Source organism: Streptopelia decaocto, assembly GCF_964273445.1.
Source record: "Streptopelia decaocto genome assembly, chromosome: 3".
NCBI lineage: Eukaryota > Metazoa > Chordata > Aves > Columbiformes > Columbidae > Streptopelia > Streptopelia decaocto.
Window position 1 is genome coordinate 97,880,939 of NC_138656.1, and position 24,847 is coordinate 97,905,785.

Genomic DNA, 24,847 nt, shown 5'->3' on the forward strand with positions numbered 1-24,847 from the left:
AAGAGAAAATTTTCCTTTTGATTTATAGAGAAATATATGTGAATGATACATATGAATTATAGAGAAATATATATGTATGCATATATAGATACACATATATATATATGTATAGGAATTATATAGAGAGCGTAGTATACTGAAGTGACTCATGGCTCCAGAAAATAAAACTCATAATACTAATGACTGTCTTCACTTTCAAAAATAATATGACAACTCTTTGCAATATATTCATTTTAAAGTTAAAATTGTCAATTACTATTCTTTGAGCTAAGAAAAAATTATAATGATTACTGTATGCTGTACACTAATTTGTTAAAAAAAAAAAAAAACCCAAAACATTAAATCATAGGTGATGTTAGTTAACAATTTTTTTTTGTAATAAATTTGGACTAGGCAAATAAGCATTGTGTGGAAATGATCTATTCCACCCGATACACACAGTTAAAACTGAAATCAGCATCTGACACCACAACAAAATAATTTCAGTTAGGTGCAAATAACTCAAAATATATTCAAATTCTTGGAACAAAACCATAATCTTACTGAATGATAAACAAAATCTTAGACTACTGCTGTTCTAATTAAGAAATCTAACAAAGTTATTATGAAATCTAATATTTATTTGAATTTGATTTGAATATAAAACGAGTGTCATATAACACTGTTGTTTAAAGGAAGATCTAAAAATCTGAACAGAAATACCCCTTCTAAATGGAACTGTAAATTGTCTGACTATCCAGGCTGGTAGCTTGCAAAAGTGCTTAGAGGTTAGTACTACCATGGCAAGCACATGGTGTGTCTTGCAGTGTAAAGGCACCAAGAAAGTTCAGCACCAAGAGTTCTCCAGCTGAGTCTACTCTGAATAGTCATCTTGATCTGTAGGAAGTCCTGAAACTTCTGCCCAGAAACATGGTACTCATCAAGACTACAAACTGCTATATTTTCCACAAGAATAGGGGAAAAAAAAAAACCTTTCAAAAAAGGTTATCTTCCATGTTCAATAGTTACATATTTAGTATAATTGTAACAATATCTAAAGATGTCATAGTAAAGGTCATAGTCTGCTAAAGTAATGTGAAGAAGGAGAGTTGTTCCTTCCTACCAAAGAGATTAAATTTACCTGCTGAATGAATTTTGGCCTCTTCAACCCACAAAGATAAACTTAGAGATGCATAAAAATAGTAATGAACAATCATAAAGGGCTCTATTTAACTTCATTCACGTCTCCAGCCATGACCTGAAGGAGATTTTCAGACTTGTATCCACATTTGCCAGTGCCTTTTGGCAAATAATTTCACTTTTTTGCTACTACTTGTATGAAAGAAACGCTTCCTTTTAGTAATTTGAAGGCTTACTCTTGTTAACTTCACTTGTTGGCCTTCATCTTTTAATTACCCAGTCTATGGCTCATGAAAGGTCTTTCTGAAGTTCTTCAGGCTGCAATCTGTGTATAAAACTTCTTACTGAAATATATCTGAGCTTGGTTATTTGTGAACATTTTGCTTGAAGTCATTGATTAGAAGAACTTTTTCACCAATATTAGGTCTTGCTTACCCAAACACATAAAATGTTTTAAATGGTTGTTGTTCTGATTATTTTAATCTCTTCATTTAAGTGAACACAGAAAGCTTACCAATTACATACTTCAAATGCCTTGGTCAAGGAAATGCATTGAAGAATCAGCTTTCTAGGAGAACCTTTTCAATGGCAGAACGTCAGCAGGTCTCGAATATATCAAACCACCTTTATTCAGATACAGATATAGATTATTATTTAAAGTATTCTAATAAGAGTTTTAAAACATTGCATACTAACTTTTGTAAGTTCTTTTTCACAACAAATCTTAATGCAATACATGTATTTTATATATATAAACACACAGAAATGTATCTGACTGAAGATAATACTTTTCCAATATCATCAAAAGATGATATTGTTCTTCTAATGTCGTAGCTGCTTTTATTTTGTTACCCTCCTGGTTGTTACCAACAGTTCATATTTTTCTTATTGGTTCATCAATGGGCAAACTGTCTGTAGGTGTCCCTTGCCTGAGCAAGAGGGTTGGACAAGAGGTGCCTTGCAACCTCAACCATTCTTTGATTTTGATCCTTTCTTCAAACTATATTTCTGCTAAATTGTGATCATCTTTTCTGCAAGGTGATTGTGCTTGGTTTAAAATATATTTTTTCACACAGGTTCAAATGTATTAGAAATTATGAGCTTCACAGAAATCAAAATAGGTTTGAATGGAGATTTACAGCTTGAAAATTTTACTTGAACTTTCATCATCCATTCAAATAATGCCAGGCATATAATCTTTCCATGACTGAGTTTTATTTAGGTATAGCAAAAAGTTAAGGAATACCACCAGTGCTTTCCAGTAGGCTGATAAGATTGTTTTGGACCTCCAGTGCTTAGCTCTGCCTTCCTCCCTGAATGGGTGTCTCTTGTCCAAAAGAGTCTTTAAGTTATGTTTAACAGACAAGGTGAAGTGAGTTAATTCAGTTAGCTTAACAGAATGTTTAAGTAAAAAGAGTGAAAAGCTATGCGAATTTAAAAAAAAATAATGACTTAAAAGACAGAAAGTGCTGTTCATATCTGACATTATTAACATAAGCCCATTCCTCTTTTTGTGCTGTTAAATGGCAGGCAAATAATCTTTAAAATCAGGAAAACCTTTTTAATGAGACAGCAATCAGGAAGTATTAAAGAAGTATCTCAGAAAAGCTGTTCAAATGATATTTAAATGGTTATGAAAAGTGCTATTTATAGTATTTCTTTTATCTTACAGAAGGGGTTGAACTGGTTCACTCAAACTGCAGTGTTCAGTGGTCTCTATATCTCTTTCAGAGGTTGAACAGTTTGTGTTTTCAAGATGATACTTGCTTACTGTAATACTTTTTAAAAATAGAAGAAAATACTGTGCAGCCCACATGTGAAAACTTGCACACACAAGTATAATAGAGGCAGAACTTTGGTATTAATGTCTCAAGCTATCCCGTTTAACTTCATGGATCCCTGTGTCTCACAGATACTTAGATTTAGCTGTTGAAGTTCTTCAGATATAAAAGCTCATGTCACGTAATGTTACTCTCTAAAATGCAGGGATCTAGCTTGAGCAATGGTATATGTTTCTACTATATTTTATGGACACGAAAGGCATCTCTAGAGGATGATTCATTTTGTCTATCTTAGAAGGGGATGAATTGCCCCCTTGAGGTGGCTATTTCTCTTCATAACACTTACATTTTAGGTGACTGATCTTAAGTACTGTGAATCCCCTATCTAGCGTTCTTTCAGAGAGACACAGAATGCCTTTTTCTTGACATGTGAAAAAAACTCCAAGAATGGAAAATGCAAGACCTCTTTCAATGCTTGACTGTCCTAACAGTGAAAAAGTTTTTCATATATCAATTTGGAACCTCTCTTGTTTCAATTTATGTCAACTGTATTTCAAATAAAGCTGATAGGTATCATTTTTCCCCATTCCCGTGAAGCATGCTTCAAGTATTTCTAACAAATAACTTCAAAAGTGAATTTCTACAAGGAATTTGGGTGATGATTGCTACTTTCACCCTAAAATAGGGTCACAGGACGAAGAGAAGAATATAATTCTTTTCTCTATCTGCTATATAATAACTCAATGATTCTACCATTCATCTGTGAATGTAAGTAATGTGGGTTTTGAATCCTTCAAGAATTGTTCACATGTTTTATATGACACAGATATTAACAAATTGTGAAATTCATGCTGGCAGAGAAACCACAACTCCAGACAATATTCCAAATAATCATTACAAGAGTTGTGTTGTTCATTTCCCATGAAATACTGGATAATTTTAACAGACTGTTTATGCAGCCTAAGAAAACAGAACACAAGGTGGCACTTGATGGTAATTTTATTACCCAAGTCTAGAAAGTGACCCTAAGATTACTATATCCAGAAGGTTTACCCTTCCAGAAGCCACTGGGGATATCAGCCTTATTGTCTGCATTGATGTCTCTGTATAATGTGTTTCTGTCTTAGAAGAAAACACCACATTGCTATCAAATCCATTTCATACCATGCAGTTGCAATTGCGTTTCAATCATTTTTCATCATTTGAAGACCCATTTTACAGGTTTAGACATAAAAGACTGTGCTTGCAACACATATAGCACAAAAAGTACTTTCTGCACTGCTTGCCCAATTTCAGCACTTAGGAATAGCCTGTTTCATTCTGCAAAAGCAGCAAAAGTCCAATATAGAGACAAATACAATTATGTAATGATTTTTAATGTGATATTTAAAGATTTTAACTGGCTGTTTCTACCATTTCACTTAGAAATCACAGAATCACAGAATGTTAGGGATTGGAAGGGACCTCAAAAGATCATCTAGTACAATCCCCCTGCCGGAGCAGGAACACTTAGATGAGGTTACACAGGAAGGCGTCCAGGTGGGTTTTGAATGTCTCCAGAGAAGGAGACTCCACAACCTCCCTGAGCAGCCTGTTCCAGTGCTCTGTCACCCTTACTGAGAAGAAGTTTTTTCTCAAATTTAAGTGGAACCTCTTGTGTTCCAATTTGAACCCATTACCCCTTGTCCTACCATTGGTTGTCACCGAGAAGAGCCTGGCTCCATCCTCGTGACACTCACCCTTTATATATTTATAAACATTATTGAGGTCACCCGTCAGTCTCCTCTTCTCCAAGCTAAAGAGACCCAGCTCCCTCAGCCTTTCCTCATAAGGAAGATACTCCACTCCCTTAAACATCTTAGTTGCCCTATGCTGGACTCTCTCCAGCAGTTCCCTGTCCTTCTTGAACTGAGGCACCCAGAACTGGACACAACATTCCAGGTGTGGTCTCACCAGGGCAGAGTAGAGGGGAAGGAGAACCTCTCTCGACCTGCTAACCACCCTCCTTCTAATAGACCCCAGGATGCCATTGGCCTTCCTGGCCACGAGAGCACAGTGCTGGCTCATGGTCATCCTGCTGTCCACCAGGACCCCCAGGTCCCTTTGCCCTATACTGCACTCTAATAGGTCATTCCACAATTTATGATGGAACCTGGGGTTGTTCCTACCCAGATGCAAGACTCTACACTTTCTCATGTTATATTTCGTTAAATTTTTTCCCGCCCAACTCTCCAGCCTATCCAGGTCTCACTGGATGGCAGCACAGCCTTCTGGCATGTCAGTCACTCCTCCCAGCTTGGTGTTATTAGCAAACTTGCTGACAGTGCACTCTATTCCCTCATCCAAGTCATTGATGAATATATTGAATAATACCGGCCCCAGTACTGACCCTTGACGCCTTGAGGGACTCCACTAGATACAGGCCTCCAACTAGACTCTGCCCCATTGACCACGATTCTCTGGCTTCTTCCCTTCAGCCAATTTGCCGTCCACCTCACTACCTGATCATCCAGACCGCACTCCCTCAGTTTAGCTGTGAGAATGCAGTGGGAGACTGTGTCAAATGCCTTACTGAAGTCAAGGTATTTGTATACAGTTCAGTGTGTAGTGTAGTAAACATAAAATTTATCCAATACATTGACAAAAGTTGTAACTAATAATCTGTGATATGAATTTATATATTTATCTAGTACAAAGTACAAATGACTGCCATTTTTAAAATGTCTGAGTTTTTTTGTTTTTTTTCTTTTTCTGTTTGTATCCAGGATAAATGGCTGCATTTTAAGCAACGAGCTCTAGAAGAAAAAAAGTATTTAATATGAATTAGTAGAAGATTATTGCTTTAGTAATTTTTTTGTTACTGACATGCATCTTGATGTTGTCGTTAGCATTCTGATACAAAGTCAGTCACTAGCTCTTTAGCTTTTGCTTTTGTATTTTCATGATAGTTTCAAATTTTCCAAGCTTGTTTCACAATTATTTTCTACATTGGATTTTATTTTCAGTTGATCGAGTTGTTTCCAAGCTAATTAACTTCCTTTGAATATGTCCTATTTTTACCCTTTTCTCCTGCCATTACAATTAAAATTCTACCCTGTGTGTTCCTTAATGTATAACTGCATTTAGTTTCTTCTCATGTGTCTTCCTGCTTTGCTCCTGATCCCTCCTATGGTGCTCTAACTACTTAGTGGGGATAGACTGGGAGTTTATCAGCCATTCAGTTAGTTGAGCAGAGAAAACAGATATTAAACCTCGGATGCATCTGTTCTCTCTCACAAAACATTGTCCCTTTGAGAGCTCTTACTCTCTTTCTAATTCAGTTCAAATTGCCCTGTATATTCAGAAGGTTAGGTGAGCCAAAGAATGTAACATACTGTGATCCTATAGCCTTAATCTCCTTAGGAAATTGAACTAAAAACATGTCTACTACTGAAGAATGAATCAAATAAAAGCAGATGTGAATATCACATTATCCTGAGATATGTGTAGATAATGTACTGTACAATGCAATAAATAAGTTTCAAAAAATGTTTAAGATTTTTGCTATATGCAGCTGTAAAGAAAGGAAACCCACACATGTGATTAGGATGGGTTTTTATTTTCTTTCACCCTAAGGAAACTTGACTTAAAAGTATTGCAAAACCTGATAATGTCTGTTTAAAAAAGCCGTGATAAATTGTTGTGGTTTTGTAAATGTGTATTTATTTCGATTATCACAGAAACTGCAGTTATTTCAATCTGCTTGTATTTCAATCTGTTCCTGTATAGCGTTGTGTTATTGTGATGTATTATTTGGCTGCTATATGTCCCTTCTATAAGGTTTAATAATGAAATATTTTCATTTTGTTTTCTTATTTTCTCAGTGAAAAAAGCAATTGAACTGAAATCAAGAGGAGTCAAGATGTTGCCCAGCAAAGACAGTAACCACAAAAATTCTGTCTGTAAGTTATGTCATTATCTTCAGTGAATATGTATATCTTCTGGAGTCCTACTAAACATACAAATCAAAGAGAGAGGTGTTGGGAGGCTGTGGTCATAAAATAGCTATTGCACTTCCAATTGCCACTGAATTAGAACTCTGCTGGTAATACTGAGGGTGTGGAAAGCAGAATGTGGTGGTGTAATGTCTGAAAAACATGGGTATCTATATAAACAAAAGCAAATAAACAAATAGAACCCTCCAAAATATTATATATCAGGACATTTGGAATTCAGAGATGCAAGACGAGTTAGCAAACCCAGGCAGAACAGCACCATATAGACTTTATCAATTCAGTACTGGGGTCAAGAAGGCATGTTAGCATTTTCTGGATCTAAGTTTATGTTTTCTGATCTTTTTTCTTCCTCTCAGTTAATATCACAGCTCTAATTCTTCCCCCTTCTTGACACACTGTGTCCTGGTGACTGCTTCTTTCCAGTCCCGTGATATAGTACAGCAGGTGTATAAGAATTGCTGTAATTCCCAGCTTCTCAAGAAGACAGAGATCACCTTCCCTTCATTGCATGCTTATTGCACTCTGGAATGACGTCTACTTAGTCTCTCTACATCTTTTCCCCAGATATAGTGTAAGAGTAAAATCAAGATGCTAACTATGGGAATATGAGGCTATTATTTTTTTGAACATCACTTTCCCTGAACAACTGGCAGTCTGAGTAGTATGTTGAGAGCTCTGTCTCCATTAATCAGGCCAGTCTTGAAACAAGAAAAATAATAAGATAATTTTATATTTTGGAAAGCATAGAGTTCTTTAGCCCTCTCCCGCCAAAAAAAAACAAACAGTCAGAGGGCAAGCCAGTGTTCATGCACAACTCATTAAAAGTGCTTGTATAATGGCTATGATGTATTTGAATAAATTATTTCTTCATGTAATAATGCTGAAATCAATGAAGCGAAACCAAGGCTATGTTTGCCTGATTGTGCGCTGTTCTGCAAGTACAGAAAGAACAAGTATCTTGAAGACTAATGTCTAGGGAATATGATTTGGTCTCAGTGTTTCTGCAGTGCATTGTTTAAAGAAAAGCATTTTGGTATGCTCACCAGAACAAAAGAGGCATGACAATTTTCTGCTTTAAATATTGCATGTTGATGGTGTGGCACTCCAAACGAACTTTTTATGCAAGGTGTAGCAGAAAAAGTTGATCCATCTCTTTGGTGTTTGTATCTGAATGGGTGATTATTACATTTATAGAGTTATTATTTTATTTATAAGTTACTTCTGGGAGCTGTGTGATCTCTGCTTAGACTCTCAGAGCTTATGCTGTCAGACACCACTTTTAATTACAGAAAGTGGAAGTAAGACAGGCTATGGAAGAAATTATTATAAGGCAGTCTGCTGTTTACTTTGAATGCAGTGCCTTTTGTCTCTTTTTTTTTTTCTTTGTGTTTTGACTTGTGAAGATTTATTATCATGTCTGACTTTTCAATATAAACCTAAGAACTGCATTGTTAATATTACCTTTACTTTAACATATATGAAACTTATTAAAATTATAAGATTCAAATGCAAACAGTTGGATTCAAATGTATTTTGCTGCTCTTTCTGACATAAGCCTTTAGTATTTAGCCATTTTTCTTGCTAGTAATTATGTAGATGGAAAAAGTAATTGGGAATTCAACTTCAGAGAACTGATAAGAACGGATATTACCTTTTGATGCCAATTAGCAAATCTCTAAAAAAAGTAAATTAAAGACTAACACCTCTCCTAATTTTTGTGTGTTAGATCTTTTTGATATTTTCTCTCCATAAAACAGAAAGCTTACTTTTGCATTTTGATTACTGGGGGATAGATGGAATGCAAATACCAGCATTGCAAATGCTGTGAGAAGATGCCCTGTGAACCCCAAGGTCTGCAGGTTTCCCACAGCTCTTCCTCCAAAGCACACCCTGAGAGAAGCTGCAGAAAGAATTTCACAGTGGCACAACTCGGCTAGGATTTAGGCAGAAAACGTTACCAATAATACTTTCTTGTGGAACATCGAACAGTATTTCAGTCACATAGTCTCTTGTGTATCTCACTCATCTCCTCATGGAGCTGCCTGGATTTCTGGATGCTTTCTTTCAAGTGCTTGTCATTGTTTATAAAGAGTCAGGTAGCAAAGCGTGGCTTTAGGATGTAAGTGCCTTGGAAGATTTACTGTGGGGAAAAAAATCATTATGTATTGGTTCACTCTCTAGGGAAAGAACAAGGTTTTGCTTTTTTATTTTTAATTCTTCAGTACACCTGAAGGAAACATATCAACTGATTGCTAGAATGCTCCTGCCAGCTACTACCCTTTAGCAGTGGGCCAGATGCTGTTGAATTATGATTAATTTATGCAAGGAAATGGGATAAAGATGGGGGAAATGATTGAATTAAAATAAGGTCCTGATTCATCTAAACTTTGCACTTGAAAAAGTTTTGGAACAGTAAGCTGAGAGAAAGTAAATAGACAGGCAGTTATGATGGTTACTTTTACACAGTTGGTTCTCTTTGGTGCTTGAGCTGCTACAGACAGTGGCCAAATCCAATACTAAGCATATTTCTCCTTGGTTGTCTGAAACTGATCTCTCAGAGGAGCAAGGAGAGAGTTTTAGTTTATGAATCTGCTTAGGGAAAGCAAATCCAATTACATCTGATTTTTGTCCAACTGTTTTCTTGCAGGCTCAGTCTACTGACTTTTGTTCCCTTACCTAGTCATTCTGATATATATGGTACATTGCTAAAGGAAGTTACTTGGTCTATTTGGTATTGTCACTCACTCTTGTTCTAAAATGCAATAAGCCATCAGACTATCTGTCCCTAATTGTTGTGGAATATTTCCAAACTATATTTTGCATAGTTTTGATTACTGGCTCCTGTACAAACTTGTTTTCATGGCAATATTCCTGCCCAGCAACTCTGTCAGAGGGTGATTATTACCTCTAAACATCTGTACATTACCTCTCCAGTGGAGAGACTGTACCAGGAGCATCCTGTACATCCAAATCAAGGAGAGCCTTAATGAAGTGGGCTGTGAGGAAAGATCATCATCAGACAGCCACAGTCCTTATAAAATGCTTAGTTTCTAGGCAAGAAAGAGACCCTTGTAGTTTATCTTTTCAAGTCTGCAAGGCAGCACCCCACTTCCAGGCCCCCTCATCAGCAGGAGGACAGAGCACAGGAATGCAGCAAGCTCACACTAAATGCCAAGGAAGTTGAGTGAGGTGAGAGACATCATACAAGGTGAAAAGTTGAAATGCAGACAAGGTTTATGCGGTGCTGGTGCAATAACACTAGGAGGCAAAGGCTGCAATGAGAATAAAGTGTCTGGGAGATCTGATTTCCTGAGTTTGCTCTTCTCAAAATGCAGTGTGGGTAGTGGCTCAAGACACATGATACAGCAAAGATTAATAGATGAAGACTAAGTGATTCTTTAAAAAATATGGCATTCATATTGCACTATGTTAAAAGTTCATAGTAGTTACTCAATACTGAGTGACTTAACTTTCAAAAGTGTTCCGTTTTTGAACTACCATATTTACAAAGTGAGAGATCTGTAGATACTCACTGAGTAAAAACCTCTTGAACTTCAATAAAGCAATTTCAGTCTTCTCTAGTATTATTTGAAAATCTATTTCAGAATACCAGAAAAAGACATTGAATTATTTGAAGAGCGTGATTTTAGTGTAAGATTAATACATTCTCTGAAAACTTAGCTCCAGAGTTTATCTAAAGAGCTCTTCACCCTGAAGATGATAAAAAGAGCTATTTTTAGACTGATTTTTGCCATTTATAGCCAAAGAACAAGTGAGTTTATAGACTAAGTATTGACTGTTTGCAGCACATTAAGATGAGTTAGTAGTACATGCTGCTGGAACTATAGTGATGAATAGCAAAACAGGATAACATAGCTCATTCTGTGTAAGAAAGAAAGAGTGACAACAGTCATTATTTATTTTGTTATTGGGAAACTTTGACAAAAATGACTTAACACATTGCAGTGTAGTTAAAAATATATTCATGGCAAAATTTTAGGGTGGAATTTTGTTGTTTACCAATATATTCCTCATGTTTTAAATAAATTAGTAATTTCATCTTCTTGGCATGTTGCTACTGGTAAATTTACTTTGATGGATGCAAAATGATGACTAGGAAAAGTTTTTCTCTTCAGTTAGTGAAAGACTATTTCCCTAAGAAGGACAATATTGCACTAAATATTAACTAAGTATGAAAACTAACATAAAATAGAGTGAATTAAGAAATTAAAAAAGAAAAAATTTGCTGGCAGGCAAATTTTCTATGGTGAAATTCTTTAGGCCTGTGCCCCTTCAAGAAGGATGAATTTTAAAGCACTGGAGAAATAAATGTAGCATAAATCTTTCTTCTTGATTGGTCTCACTGTCAGCTAAAACACATAAAGCAAATATAGAAATGCTGGCAGCTTTCAGGCTTGCTTTTATTCTGGGGCACTCAGTAGTTCTTGAACAAGCCTTTGGCAGGTTTTTTTCCCTGTTCTGACATGCAGGTGATCAGTTTGCCACTGCTTCCAAAAACAGAGCAAAGGAGCTAGAAAAAAAGGATAGCATACCAAGAGACAAACTTTACTAATATTTTGCGGGGGAAATGCACCAGCATTGTATTTTTCAGTATTATTTGCTTTGTGTGCTTTAAAAAGAGGAATTTCTAATCTTGGATCTTAGGATTTCCTTTTACAAATACCTCCATCTTTCTAAAAGTTTTGTTTCCTGGGCTCTTCATAAACCATTGTAACACAAGGGTAAGCAGTGTCACGACCATAGTTGAGCATCCATTCTGCATCTTCTGTGTTTAGTGACAGATATACCCCCTCTCTCAAAGGGAAAACTTCCTAAACTTCCTTTTAAACTTCCTAAAACTTCTTCAAAAAGAAAAGAATTTGAAACACCTACATTTAAGAGATTGAGAATCCTCAGAGGAAGCTGTGGGGTCCCAGTTCAATTATGGACTCAGGAGGTTCAAAAATTATTCCAAGAGTGAGATTAAGACACAAACAAGGTGAGATGGCACTAAACAATCTTATTTTATTTTTCTACCTAAAGCAGAGTAAATTTATTTCATTTTCTCATCTAAAGCTAGAGCAACAAAGGGGAAGAAATTAGGAGGAAAGTTAAGCAAGCATGCAAGAAGATAAGCAACAGATAAGCAAGATGTAGTCAATGCCAGGGACCCAAACGTGGGACAGCTCTCAGGTTTCAGGCCTCGGTCGCGCTGGTAGTTTGCAGGTCTCAGGTCCTGGTAACAATTGGCAGTTTGCAGGTTGTGCCGGTATCAGAGTCCAGGTCCCGACAGGTGTTGGCAGTGCTCAGGTCTCAGGTTCGCCAGTCCCAGGTGACAGGTTTTGGTCCTGATAGTGGATGGCCACACTTGCAAGTCCTAACTTGGTCATTTTACGACAGTTGGTGGTGGGCATTGCCTGAGCACACTGCAGGCCTAGTCACAGATGTTGGTGGCTGATGTTGATGGAGCTTCACTTGAGCTTACATAGGCTTCAAGCATTCTTTGAGTTTTAATAATTCACACTGATCATGCATTTTGCACTTTCATTCGCTATATTTAGGCCTTTACAGCAGACCCAATTAAGCAAGCAGTGTGAGCAAGCATTTTTCTATAACAAGCAGGCCTTAAGCGTATTATTTTGGCAAGCAAGCTTTGAGACAAATAATTCACAATATCTCAGCCTTCCATACTTACGCTGTGTGTTAAGGACCACTGTCTTTCACACACACTCAAATTGTATGCTGAGAACCACAGTCTCTCACAGAAGCCAAACCAGAAACCTGTTGTGTGCTAAGATCAGTATGAAGGTGCCTCTTTCTCATTAGTTCTATAGGAATTCTCTGTGAAGATCTCAGTGTTCTCAGCGGAAGTTACTCTGTATTTGTGTGTTGTGTTGTATTACTGAAAGGATTCTCATTTGTAAGTGCCCAATCAGAAACTTCCTAAATGCTTACATAGTGTCATAAACTCTCCAGCCTTTTCAATCATGAAAGCTATTTTTCATTCTTTCAAATACCACAGCTTGAAAACAAAAGCATTTATTAAGTTTGCTTTTACATTGTGCATTTCTGCAAGTCATATAACTTACTGATGTATTAATTACAAGGTTAGGAACACAAAGCTTAAATAAGTAAGATTTTGTGGGCCTAGCATGTCTGCAAATATCCAGTGTTATTTGCAAAAGCCTTTTTACAGAAATACTGAGGTTATGTTAAAGATTCAGTTAAAAACAAAGAAAAAGGAAGGAAGTAATACTTAGAACACTGCCATTTTTATACAATAGGTTAAGGGTTGGATCCTGGAAATTTTACTATTAAAAGTATCTCTGTTGTATATGCATATGTACATATATATGTATAATTATAGATAAATGCATAACATACAGTATTCCATTACACAATTTATCATACATTTACTGTATGTCTAATAAGAGATGACTCTATTGCCCCATTTACTGAGTATTATAGGATGAAATTGGGCAGTAGGAAGTAGTAGCTGTAGGATTATCTTCTAACAGTTTTGTAAAGCTTTAATAAAACTGGAGGGATAATTACACTGATATATTTTGTCCTGTCATAGAATTTAATAATACAGAGTTGCCCAAGTGTTAAAGAATTTAGAATCTTCAGAGAAGATGAGTATCCCTATGTCATGAAATTCTACAGTGCTATTTTACTAGATTGTATAAATTGCTTCATAAATCAGGTTAGTAAATTATACTTGGTGTTTCTAAATAAGCCTTCATCACGGCAGGAGTTTAAATGTCTTTTAAAATACTATGCAAAAATCTTGCTGTGAAGAGAGCTACTGCCTAAATACATTTGTGAAGAGAAGTATCACTTGTAGCTACAAGCAAAACAAGGTGCTTCATCAATTATTTAATAAACCATTTGCATATATAATTTGTAAAATAACCAGAAGAAACCATATGGTAAAATATGTAAAACAAGATGTAATGTAATTGAATTATGGATACTTAAGATTAATTGTTATCCAGCTAGGAAGGTGAAACTGCCATTAAATAATTTTCATATACAATTATAGGACATTACTGATTAAACAAAGTGAATGTTCATACTGTACAGTAAATTGACATTGAATGGTGTTATTTTCAAAGTCAAAGAATTAAGAATAAGCAACCTGCTTTTAGCAATTACAATTCTGTATAAATTAGCTATTCATATGAAATTTAAATATAAACCTTAATACTTTTATATGCCTTTGTTGGCATAGCTCGCATGCACAACTTTTTTAAAAATATAGATGTAAGCAGTAAATGCGTTGGCAAAATGAAGTCTCTGAAGATTCAAATAATATATTTAAATTGTGAAGGCACTGAGAACTTGTGGGTGGGTGTACCTCTGGTACCTAAAAAACATTAAAATACTTTTAATTAAAGAAAGAACTATGACACTGGTCCATGCAGTGAAGGTGTGCTGCAGAATATAGATACCTCATTGTCAAGTCCTTGGAAGGGTTTGACACTTCCCACCTCCTGCAAGATTTCCACTTTCTATAGAGGCTAATGTTGCAGTTTTGAAAGTTCTACACTAGCTGCATAGCTCTTGCATGTTGAGTATGTATTCAGAACTTGGTTCTCTAAATCCAAGTGTGGGAGAATATCTTCTGATTTAGATAAAAGGTCAATATCTTCAGCGTTTGATGGAAGGTCTTAGACTATTTTCCTTTTGCAGAATTTGTTCTTTACCTTGTGAAACACTTTGAAAAATAATTTCAGCTGTGTTGGCACAGCATCTCACTGTCAGTTCACCTGTCACACTGGAACATATCTATTCCTGCAGCTCTTCTGAGCAGAACTGCGAAGTGCCAAAGTCGGATATGTTTGGAACAAGGAAGTATTGTTAGGTGACAGCTAATTTATCAGCTTCAGACCAGTTTGAGTCCACTACTTCTTCACTTGGAAAAGGGAAGTAAAAACCACTTAAATTATGTATCAATTTCCTCAATAATGTGCATTGAAGAGCTCGAGATATTTTTGTTATCGAACAAAAAAAAACCCAAGAAGAAACTAAAATGGAAATAAATACATTGGGTTGCCTTTGGAAGGAAAGGACTGGTTGTTGATTTAGGGAGGGGGAATTATACAATGTTATGTGTCCTTCCACTGAAATTAATAAACAGATTGTTCTTTAAAAAACAAATAATGGTTACTCAACTCCATAAATTTAAAATACAAACAGAAAGAATAATCCAGAAAAATCAAAAAATACCTTGCTAAGTTTTCTGTTTTATGTCAGCATACTTGAAAAAGAAGGGTCTGTAAGTATGGTGCTCTCGCTTGTATGCATGCTCCTATCGTACAAACCATCTGATCTTAAGTGACAAGATCACTTTTTCAAAATAATATAAGTTTTAATACACACAATGGCAATAAAAAATCATAGAATCATAGAATCATTTTGGTTGCAAGAGACCATCAAGATCATTGAGTCTAACCATTAGCCTAGTGTCTGCCACTCCTCCCAGTTTTGTATTATCAGCAAACTTGCTGAGAGCATACTCTGCCCCAACATACAGATAATATGAATACTGACAGGTAGAAAATAATTCAAGGTAGAAAATACCCACTGTTGTCCCCTTGTCTACCAAGTCAGTCATCTCACTGTGGAAGCTTATCAAGTTAGTCAAACATGACTTCCCCTCGGTGAATCCATGCTGAGCACTTTCAGTTACCTTTATAGTCAAGCTAGTAATTTAGCCTCTAGAATATTATTAAGAAAAAGTAGGTTTAACTCTAAAAAGTTTTAATTTAACAGGAAATAATTCTATCTTAAAGTCCATATTTTTCTGCTAATACAACCATTTATTTGATTTCTGTCACCTCACTGTCACAACATTTTCTGCTTCAGAGTCCTAACATGAAAGAAGTTCTGCATAAGCAAAAGAGATGTGTGAAAATCGTATGCATAACTTCCCTAGTTTAATGCTTTTGAACTGAACTCTGATGCTTGATGTCTCTGCTAGAGGAGCTATGAAGTCAGTGAATTATCAAATTAACAAGAGCAAAACAGTATGGTTTCTCTAAGCCGGCATTTCAAGTGGCATGTATTAATTTATTCAGGATGCTATGTTTTATTGCCATATCAGCTTTTCCTTCATGTTTTTGAAGTCACATGGAAAACCTGTTTCGTACTGAGAAGTCATGTTTCTTTCTCAGTGATACCAGGCCTTGTTTTTAGAAGTCTGAAAATGCAACTGCAGTACAGAATAGCAGAACTTAAAATAAACTGTCATAAATGACAAACACTTATGTTAAGATTAAAAATATATCATAAAGCACCATCTGCCAGGATATTACCCAAGTATATCTATGGAACAGATTAAAAATTGGATCCACATTTTAGCATATCAAAGTTCAAAAGCACTTAAGCACTTAAAATATATTTTTTCGTATTATTTTCTTTGTTGTTTTTCGCTTAAATTAATCACAATCATTTCTGGTCTAGTCTTGAAGCAGAAATGCTGATCTGTAACACGGCCTTTCTCATGACAGAGGATGAGATGTTTTGGAGAGGCAGAGCTTGTGTCCCACATCACTGTTGTAAAAACAGAACATTTGCTGAGCTTTGGTCAGGTTCACTATAAAATAATTTTTCTGGTTTTCAGTGTTTCAGTTCTTATTCTCCCATTGCTCCTTGTCTTACTGTATGTATTGCACCTTAATTTCATTCAGAGCCACCTGTATGGTGTTGTGTTTCAGATTTGTGACAGAAACAATGTTGATAACACATCAGCGTTGTGATTATTGCTGAGCAGTACTTACACAGTGTCCAGGCTTTTTCTCATTCTGCTATCGACAGCGAGTAGGCTGGGGCTAGGCAAGAGTTTGGGAGGGGACATAGCTGGGACAGCTGACCCAAATTGACCAAATGGATGTTCTGTGACATAGAATGTGATGTTTGACAATTAATACTATGTGTAGTCTTTCTAGGATAACCATTGCCAGGAGGCTGGCTGGGCATTGGTCTGCTGGGCTTGAAGGTAGTGAGTGATGGGAGGTTCTTGGGAAGCAGTGAATTATGCCTTTGCAACACTTAGGTTATTTTATTTTTCTCTTCTTTTTTACCTTTCACCTGTTAAGTGTTTGTCGTTTTGTTGTTTGTTTGTTTGTTTTCTATCAACCCACAGGTTTTTCACTCATTTTTGCTCTTCCAATACTCTCTCTTATCCCACTATCCCACTGGAGAAAGGGTAAAGTGAGTGAGGGGTTGGTGGCTGCATACTTGCTGGCAGAGGTCAACCCACCACAGTGTAGAAACATTTCTCTCACCATAACCTAAATCATTTACCAAATTAGTCTGTTTGGAATCTCTTTGCACCTTCTGTACTATAGCTCCATTGTAATGTCATATTTTCCCCCCTTTATGTCTTTACACAGTCATTTCTCAGTCCCAGACTCTGCCCAGAGAGCTTCAGTCTCCCTCCTTTATTCTTCCCATCTGCTATTCTCTCTTTTTCTCTCATTTCTCTCCCCAGCTCTCATTTATGGTTATTGACTTATCTGTATGCTGTTCACCTAGCTATCTCGGTGTTTTTGTTTTTCATACCATTTTTTTTTTTCTCTCTTGTCAAATTCCACTGGTACTTTCAAACTTTCTGACAGTTTCCTGTAAATTCAGCTCTTGTTCCCTCTGTATTTGAATCAGGCAACTGGCTTCTCCTCTCTGGAAGGCCTGGTGGAAGAAGGGTAGGTGGTTGTACAGGATGTGCATTGGTCTCTGGAAGTGGAGAGTACTACAGGGACAGCACACTTCAAAGTCTTTTAGATTTTGTTAAATTTGACATTTATTTGGGATGTACTTGCTAAAACCTGTTTCTGTCAATCACCTTGAATTATTGTTTCCCAAAGGCTTCCCATTCAGCCATTTTTAGTAGATGTTGAAAGAGCAAAATGCACATCCTTGACACAAAGGTCACTTTCACAACAAATACAAGTTTTAAAGTATGGTAGTGCTAATATATTCCATGGAAAATGGAAATGTTTTTTGTGTGTGGAGAACTGGCTCTCTCAAAAGTGAATGGGGTGAATAAACAATAACAATTTCAATTTAATAATATTAAACAAGAATAAATAAAATCAAGACAGACACCTGAAAAAGAAAATATAAGCCAAAACAACCTCTGTTTGATAAGTTATGTACAAGTGAAAGAAGAATTTTAAAATATAGTGCTGAGCTACTTTAAAACAACTGAAACTATTGGTCCTGCATAAAGGAGTTATCTGTCCTTTGTTCCTGTTTTCCCATCAACTTAATTCCCTTTCCTAAAATGTACAAGATGTTTCAAAAAGATGAACCCAATGTCAAAACAAATCCTGGTTGAATCGGATCCATCTTTTGGAAACAACCTGTATAGTTAGACATTACTACTTCAGGCTTTAGAGAAATATTATACAACCTCACTGATGAACTGCTGAAATATTCGGGGTGTCGCAGACATTTATCAACTAAAGGCATGATAACTCAAAATTCACTTTTTGGAAAAACTGATAAAGTATATACAGAGAACTGAAGGAATAAAGCAAAGATTGCATGTTGTCTTGGATGGTTTTCATTAGGATGTAAAAATAGTAAAGAAGTGTGAACTAACAGTGTATCAGCACAGGATTGCTTAATGCAGTCAGAAATCTAGGAAGCTCCCTAGATTTCCATAGATCCCCAGTGGTGGTTATTACTGAAATCACTATGGGCTGTCCATTTTGGCTATCTCCTTCCAGTTTTTATTGTAAACTATATGGCAAACAAGCAAAGGGCACCTCTTGGATCCCAAAGTCCTCAAAGCAGTGAAAGCTTGCCTCACTCTCTTCTGGATATGACATAAAGGGTTGATGGCAGAATTTTACATATTCCATGATTTTATCCCTGCTTGAGGAATTTACATATGATCTCTGCCATAAGTGGCACAGGTGTGACTTGTAAGTTATCTATGTTCTTCCTACAGTATTATATCAGCTTTTTCAGTTAGGCTAGCCACAATTAGCAGCAAGATGAACACAGATTAGATATTTTTTTTTAAAGGAAAAATGTAATCAATGTCTTTATTTCACAATTTAACAGGCAAACTAGTGTTTACATTACTTGCCCAATTACATATAAATGTAAAAGCTTTCATATGGATGTGGCTTTCACACATATCTACACAAACATTTCTACAAGGTCTTAAAAATTTTAATTTTCCCTAGTAAAGTGTCACTTAGATTGTTTCAGTCATGGTGGTAATGTAAGAGAGCACTGTATATTTTGTTATCACTTCTTTGCTGCTTGTTCCTGTTGTTAAGGAAGTTTCATTTCCCTAGGTTTCCCATAGCAGAGACTCAGTCATGGATTGAAGAATTTCTGGAATCCAAATAACCATCCAAATAAAGAATTTATTTGCAAGGTACAGCATCGATCAGCTCAAGCTGGGTGCCTCCTGAAGTGGGACTTCGAATAGAGATAACCTTAGGCCCTCTACTCTTACAATCCAAGCCTATCACCCCCTCCTCATTACTCCAGGCTAATTCCAAATTTAGTCTGGGGTCTCCCCATTCATTTAATCTCTTCATTTTCATCAGATGGGCCATCAGTCATTGTCCTGACCTTCAGTAGCTATTTTGCACCTGCAGCATAAGAAAAATAAGTTCTTGGCAATAAACAAAACGTCTCCTGTTTCATCTTCTTTTAGACACAGTTCTGTTCCTTTACTTATCTCCAGGGTCACAGTTCCCCTTCTGTGGCCTTTTTTGCTTAACTGGACAGAAAGTTCAAAACTTCACAGCCTGAAGAAGTTATGCTAAGCAAACTTAGTTATGGTAAGAGAATTTTCTATAAGCAGTTTCTAAACAGGTTATACAAGAAGCAGTATACCACATAATTAAATATACTAAGGCAGTATATTCCATAACTTTGTTTCATTAGTGCAAACTCTTTGGTAGATATGTTGTTTTAGGATATACTCATTACATGCCTGCAATTCTGTTTAGTTGGGTTTGTTCTCCCTCAAAGTTTTTGCTTTCTCCTGCTGACACAATATGGGGTAAGCACTGATAAGCTTCCTGAACAGTACGTTTAGCTGGAAATATCAGAGGGTATAGAAGAGAGAGTAAGTCCCTCTTGGTACAGAAATTAATGGGGTAAAAATGTAAAAGCAGGAGAATTGATGATAAATCAGAATAAAGCTGACAAGACCTTTTGGATGCATGTCAGAGAAAAAGAGATGTTAAAGGGACATGACACACTTTGTTTTAACAACAAGCTTATTAACACTTCAGGCTTAAAATGCTGTTCTCTAACAAGTAATAAAAAGAGCCCATCTGCTACACACCAGGTAGCTAAAGTTCATAAGGAAAAATTCTTGGCAAAAGGAGAAGAGACAAATCTGTCCAGTTAGCTGGAATTGGATTATGGTATTTGAATTTTCCAGTGCTATTGCAGCTATTTTGCATTCCGTATTAAAATTATGTAAATTAAATAAATAAATAATTAAATAAATTAAAATCCTCTTAGTCTACTTACATGCCTATTTCTTAGAGCCTTTCTGCAGTTTCTAATCTGATCTAACAGTAAAGATTTTAATCGTCTTTTGCATGACACATTTTAAATGCAAAATAATAACAGCATGATAATTATAGGTGTATTGGAGGAGCATAGTGGCTTCGTCTCACAAAAATAGAAACAACATCTCAATGAGTGACATGTTGTTATTGTTAATGTCATATACTTTTAAAATTATTTTATACTCCTTTCTCACCAAAATATGTTTACATTACATTAAAAAAAATGGTTTTGGTAAGAATAAAAACCTAGTGCTAATTTTTCTTATTGTTGGTAATATGTTCTCCATGTACGTTAGTAGTCTGGGCTGATGGTAGAGGTAGGCTGTGTTAAAGTGTACAATAGAGTTACAATTTACATTTTTTCTTTCATTTTCATATTTCAGTACTTGTATAGACAGAAAGGTTTGTTAAGGTAGTTGTGTATTATACAATATAAACTGTATGTTAAGTAGTTATACATTATCTTGCTCTAGAACAACAATCAGATAAAACTTTTATTTTTATCTTTTCTGTACAATATAGGCTATTGGCACATTCACTCTGCCTTCCACTCCCCCTTGCAAACAATGCTGCTATGGGTAGTGTGTTCCCCTGGATTAGCAGAGTAGCAGAATCAGCCTTAATGCTTGTAGAATGTAATCAAGCCTCTATAAACAGTAACACACAGAGAACTCAAAGCAAACTGTAGTTGTTAATATTTAAAAGCCATACAGATAGCAATATGCATAGGTTTAGCATGTGGACTAATATGAATGCATCTTCATGGACACAGGAGAAAAAAAAAAATAGGCATCTTTTACAAGATACTTGGAGGACAGTTCCTTTTCTGGATCTAAGACTGTTGTGGTTTAACCCAAGCTAGCAATATAACCATGATAGCCACTCGCTCCCTCCCTTCCCACTCCCCAAATAGGGGAGAGACTCAAAAGGAAAGGGAGAAATGTGGATTGCGATAAACACAGTTTAATAAAATAACAAAATACTAATACACTACTAGTATATATATATATATACTAGAAATAGAATTTAAATAAACAACTCAATGCAATTCCTCACAAACTCCATCCATACTGAGCAGCCAGCCCCAGAAAGCAGCACCTGGTCCCAACAGCCCATCCTGTAGAGAAGGAGACAGAAAGGCCCAGAGGCCTCTGCAAAATGGCAGGATGGCAAAAGGCCGAACCAACAAAAGTCCTGAACTGAACTCCCTCGGCAAAAACGATGAAGATGCGAGAGAGACAAGAAGATCCCAACTCTCCTTAAATACGAAGCATGACGCTAACGGGATGGAATACTCTAGTTGTTCAGTCTAGATGTCAGTCAAGCTGTGTCCCATCCGTGCCCCCCTTCCTCAATGCCTCACATCTGTGGGCAGAGTGCTTAGAATGTCCTTGGCTCTCAGACCAGAGCAATTAAAAACATTAACTGTGTCCCAGGGTGTTGTCTTCTTGTTCTCAAATTCAGTCCAAATAATGACTGTGCTAGCTATGGAAAAGAAAGTTTCTAACTGCATGAAGAAAATTAACTCATTTTCAGTCAGACCAGCACAAGGGGTCAATCTGCAGAACATCAAAGAGTTAAAACATAAAAGAAATATCTGTGAAAAAAAAAAAATTAATATTAGAATAATGACATATTTTCCTCTGATTTTATTATAAAATGATGGTAGGTTAAATCATTGTTGCTAAGGGTTTTATTTTGAAAGCTAAACTAAACTAAAATTCAGTCTAAACCAGAAATTTGTGAAAGTTACAGAGCATAGGAAAAATGGGCTTAAGCTGGACTGTGTTGAGTAGCTCTCAGCTACTTTGAATGATATTTTTAAAGGAATTATAAATTAAATATATTTTATTTAGATATACTTTTTAGAAATTGATTAAAAACAGCTATGAAAAAAATGAATTTCACAGTATTTTAACTGGAAAAAAACCTGTCAGAAAGCCTCATAGGAAAATTGTTAAAAATACTGTTATAAAGATCTGGTTTTCTGTAGGTTTTAATTTCTTTCTTGGGACAATATTTGCTGGTGTTTGTTTGTTTTCCTTTATCTGTTCCTGTTTCAGGCTCAGGCACGATTTTCTTTTGAATCTCCCTTCCCTGTTCTGTGTGTATATGACTTTGGAAACTGTGTTCATGCTTCATTTTTGTGTCTCTTTAGTGATCATAGAATAATTCCTCAGTATACCATCTCAGAGATCTCTTTTCCACAATAGTCTCTCATATTGTTTTTCCTTTCCAACATAATCTAAGCTGTACAGAGGAAAGCTTTGGTTGCAAGATGAAGTATATGAACTCTACTACAGGTTGTTTCAAAAAGATGGGCCCAATTTCAAAGCACAGTGATTTCAAATTGGGTCCACCTTTGAAACACCCTGTAGCTTGAAAGATAGTTATTCATCTTTCTTTAGCTATTCAAAATATCTATTCAACAAGTCCTTTTAACTATTTGAGATTCATGGTCTTCTCTTCCTATATTTTGGATACTTGTCCTCCACTCTTGCTTTCAGATATTTTTATACTTAAACGTCATCCAGTAGATTGGTTCTTAGATTCTTAAACCATCTCTTTCAGGATACACTCAAAAGTCATTAACTTTCTCTTATTTTCTCTTGCTTCTGTTTTTTTACCTGTAAAGGTATTTTACTGTCTTTGAAGCAGCAATCCTAGTTTTGTGAAGTTAAAAATAAATAACCCTAGGTGCATACCTTGTTCTTCTTCAAACCATCCATGTAGAAGAAAAATATAAACTTTCTTTTCCTACGTCTTTCTGTATGGCTAACAATTCATATGTTTCTTGTTGTGTTGGGTTTTAGTTCTGGTTTTTGATGTGGTTTTTTGGTTGGTTGGTTGGTTTGGTTTGGTTTGGTTTTTTGTTGTTGTTGTTTTGTGTTTTTTGGGTTTTGTTTTGGTTTTGTTGTTGTTGTTTTTTCTCTTTTTGTCTGGTGTGACCTTGCTATGAGTTATTAATATGCCTTATATTCAGTAGTGTTCATATTTGGTTGAAGAAAGTGTCTTTCAAACGTTAGAATACTCATAAAGTTGGTTGTCATTCTCAGGTTGAGTAGGCATCCTGGTCTACTAGTGCCGAGCTACCTGGCTATGGTTAAATAATATTTCACAGTGACAGCCCTTGTTGTTTTAGCTTCTTAATAATGACGTTTGAGAAGATACATTTCAACTACTCTTATCATCTCTTTTATCTCCAAATTCTGTTCAAGCCAATATGGATTATAGTGTAATTTTGTCATAGTCCTGTGCCTCAGCTTTAAACAATTCCTTGGTCCCTCAGAAAAGTAGATGGAAAGGTGGAATTAAAAATACAGCTTCTTATTTTTATAATCAAGTTTCTAATTTCTCCTGTTGTTGTTGTTGTTGTTTTGTTTTGGGTTTGGTTTGGTTTGTTTTTGTTCTTTTGTGTGTGTTTTTTGTTTGCTTGTTTTTTGTTTTTTTGGGGGGGTTTTTTTGTTTTTTTTTTTTTTGCATTTGACTATTTCCTTTTCACCTATGCCAAAACATTCAGGGATTGCTGCACTGCAAGAGAAGTGAGACAAGGGTAGGTAGGACACGCTCATGTGGCAGGTGTAACCAATGACTGAACCAACGAGGGGTCATAATGTGGGACAGCAAGTCCCTAACAGGATCAGAGTGAGGAGTTAGGGCCAGTGAGTGGTCAGGATCAGAGAGAGTCTGGCCGTCACCCAGCAAGGCTGCAGTGCAGAGGCGGATTTGAGGCCAAGGCAAGGAAGCCACGCTAGGGTCAGCACTGGTGGGGTCCAAGACAGAGCACAGGCACAGAGGGGGTGGTGGTACAGCCACAGCTTAACAGCATCTCCCAAGGAAGAAGAGGCAAGCCTTCAGTTCTACCTTTTTTCACAGTTATTCTGTGGAAAGCAGAGGACGTGGCTTTGGCCTCATGCAGCTCAACTCTAAGTTAGTCAGCCAAACTAGAAGGGTGGTGTGCTTGCAGTTATCTAAGGGTCGTGGATTGGCCTAAGCTTTGTAAAATTTTGTGAATGGCCATATGTTATACTTGATGTAGCATAAATTAACCTGTAATAGCACCCAGCTGTACTTCACTAGTTCATTTAGTATTTCTATCTTTTCTACTTTTGCTTTTTGTGTGCACAAAGATGATTCTGTAGAATTTTTCTTTTGTTTGTTTTGTTTGATTCTTTTTTTCAAAGAATCTTCTCACATCCCTTAGGGAACCATTGTTTAATAAATAGTGAGAAATCCAAGGTATGAGAAAGTTAAGGAAAATCTTCTTTGATATATATTAGAAAAATAAAAGAAAAAGAGTGTGCTGCATACAAAGTCATGGTTTAAACCAGCATTTTATGAGTTTCAAAGAATGATAGTTGTACGTACCAAAAGAAGTCTTCTAATCTTTTGTTTT

General features: G+C 36.1%; 1 protein-coding gene across 1 annotated transcript in view; it reads left to right on the plus strand.

Annotated features, from left to right (window-relative positions):
* CSMD1 (CUB and Sushi multiple domains 1) overlaps window positions 1–24,847 on the plus strand; it is a gene marked incomplete at both ends in the record, with an annotated part of 1,064,284 nt that overhangs the window by 684,458 nt on the left and 354,979 nt on the right. Inside the window, one exon of the mRNA XM_082048870.1 lies at window positions 6,764–6,841. Coding sequence (XP_081904996.1) covers window positions 6,764–6,841 — 78 coding nt within the window. The remainder of the gene's footprint in view (window positions 1–6,763; window positions 6,842–24,847) is intronic.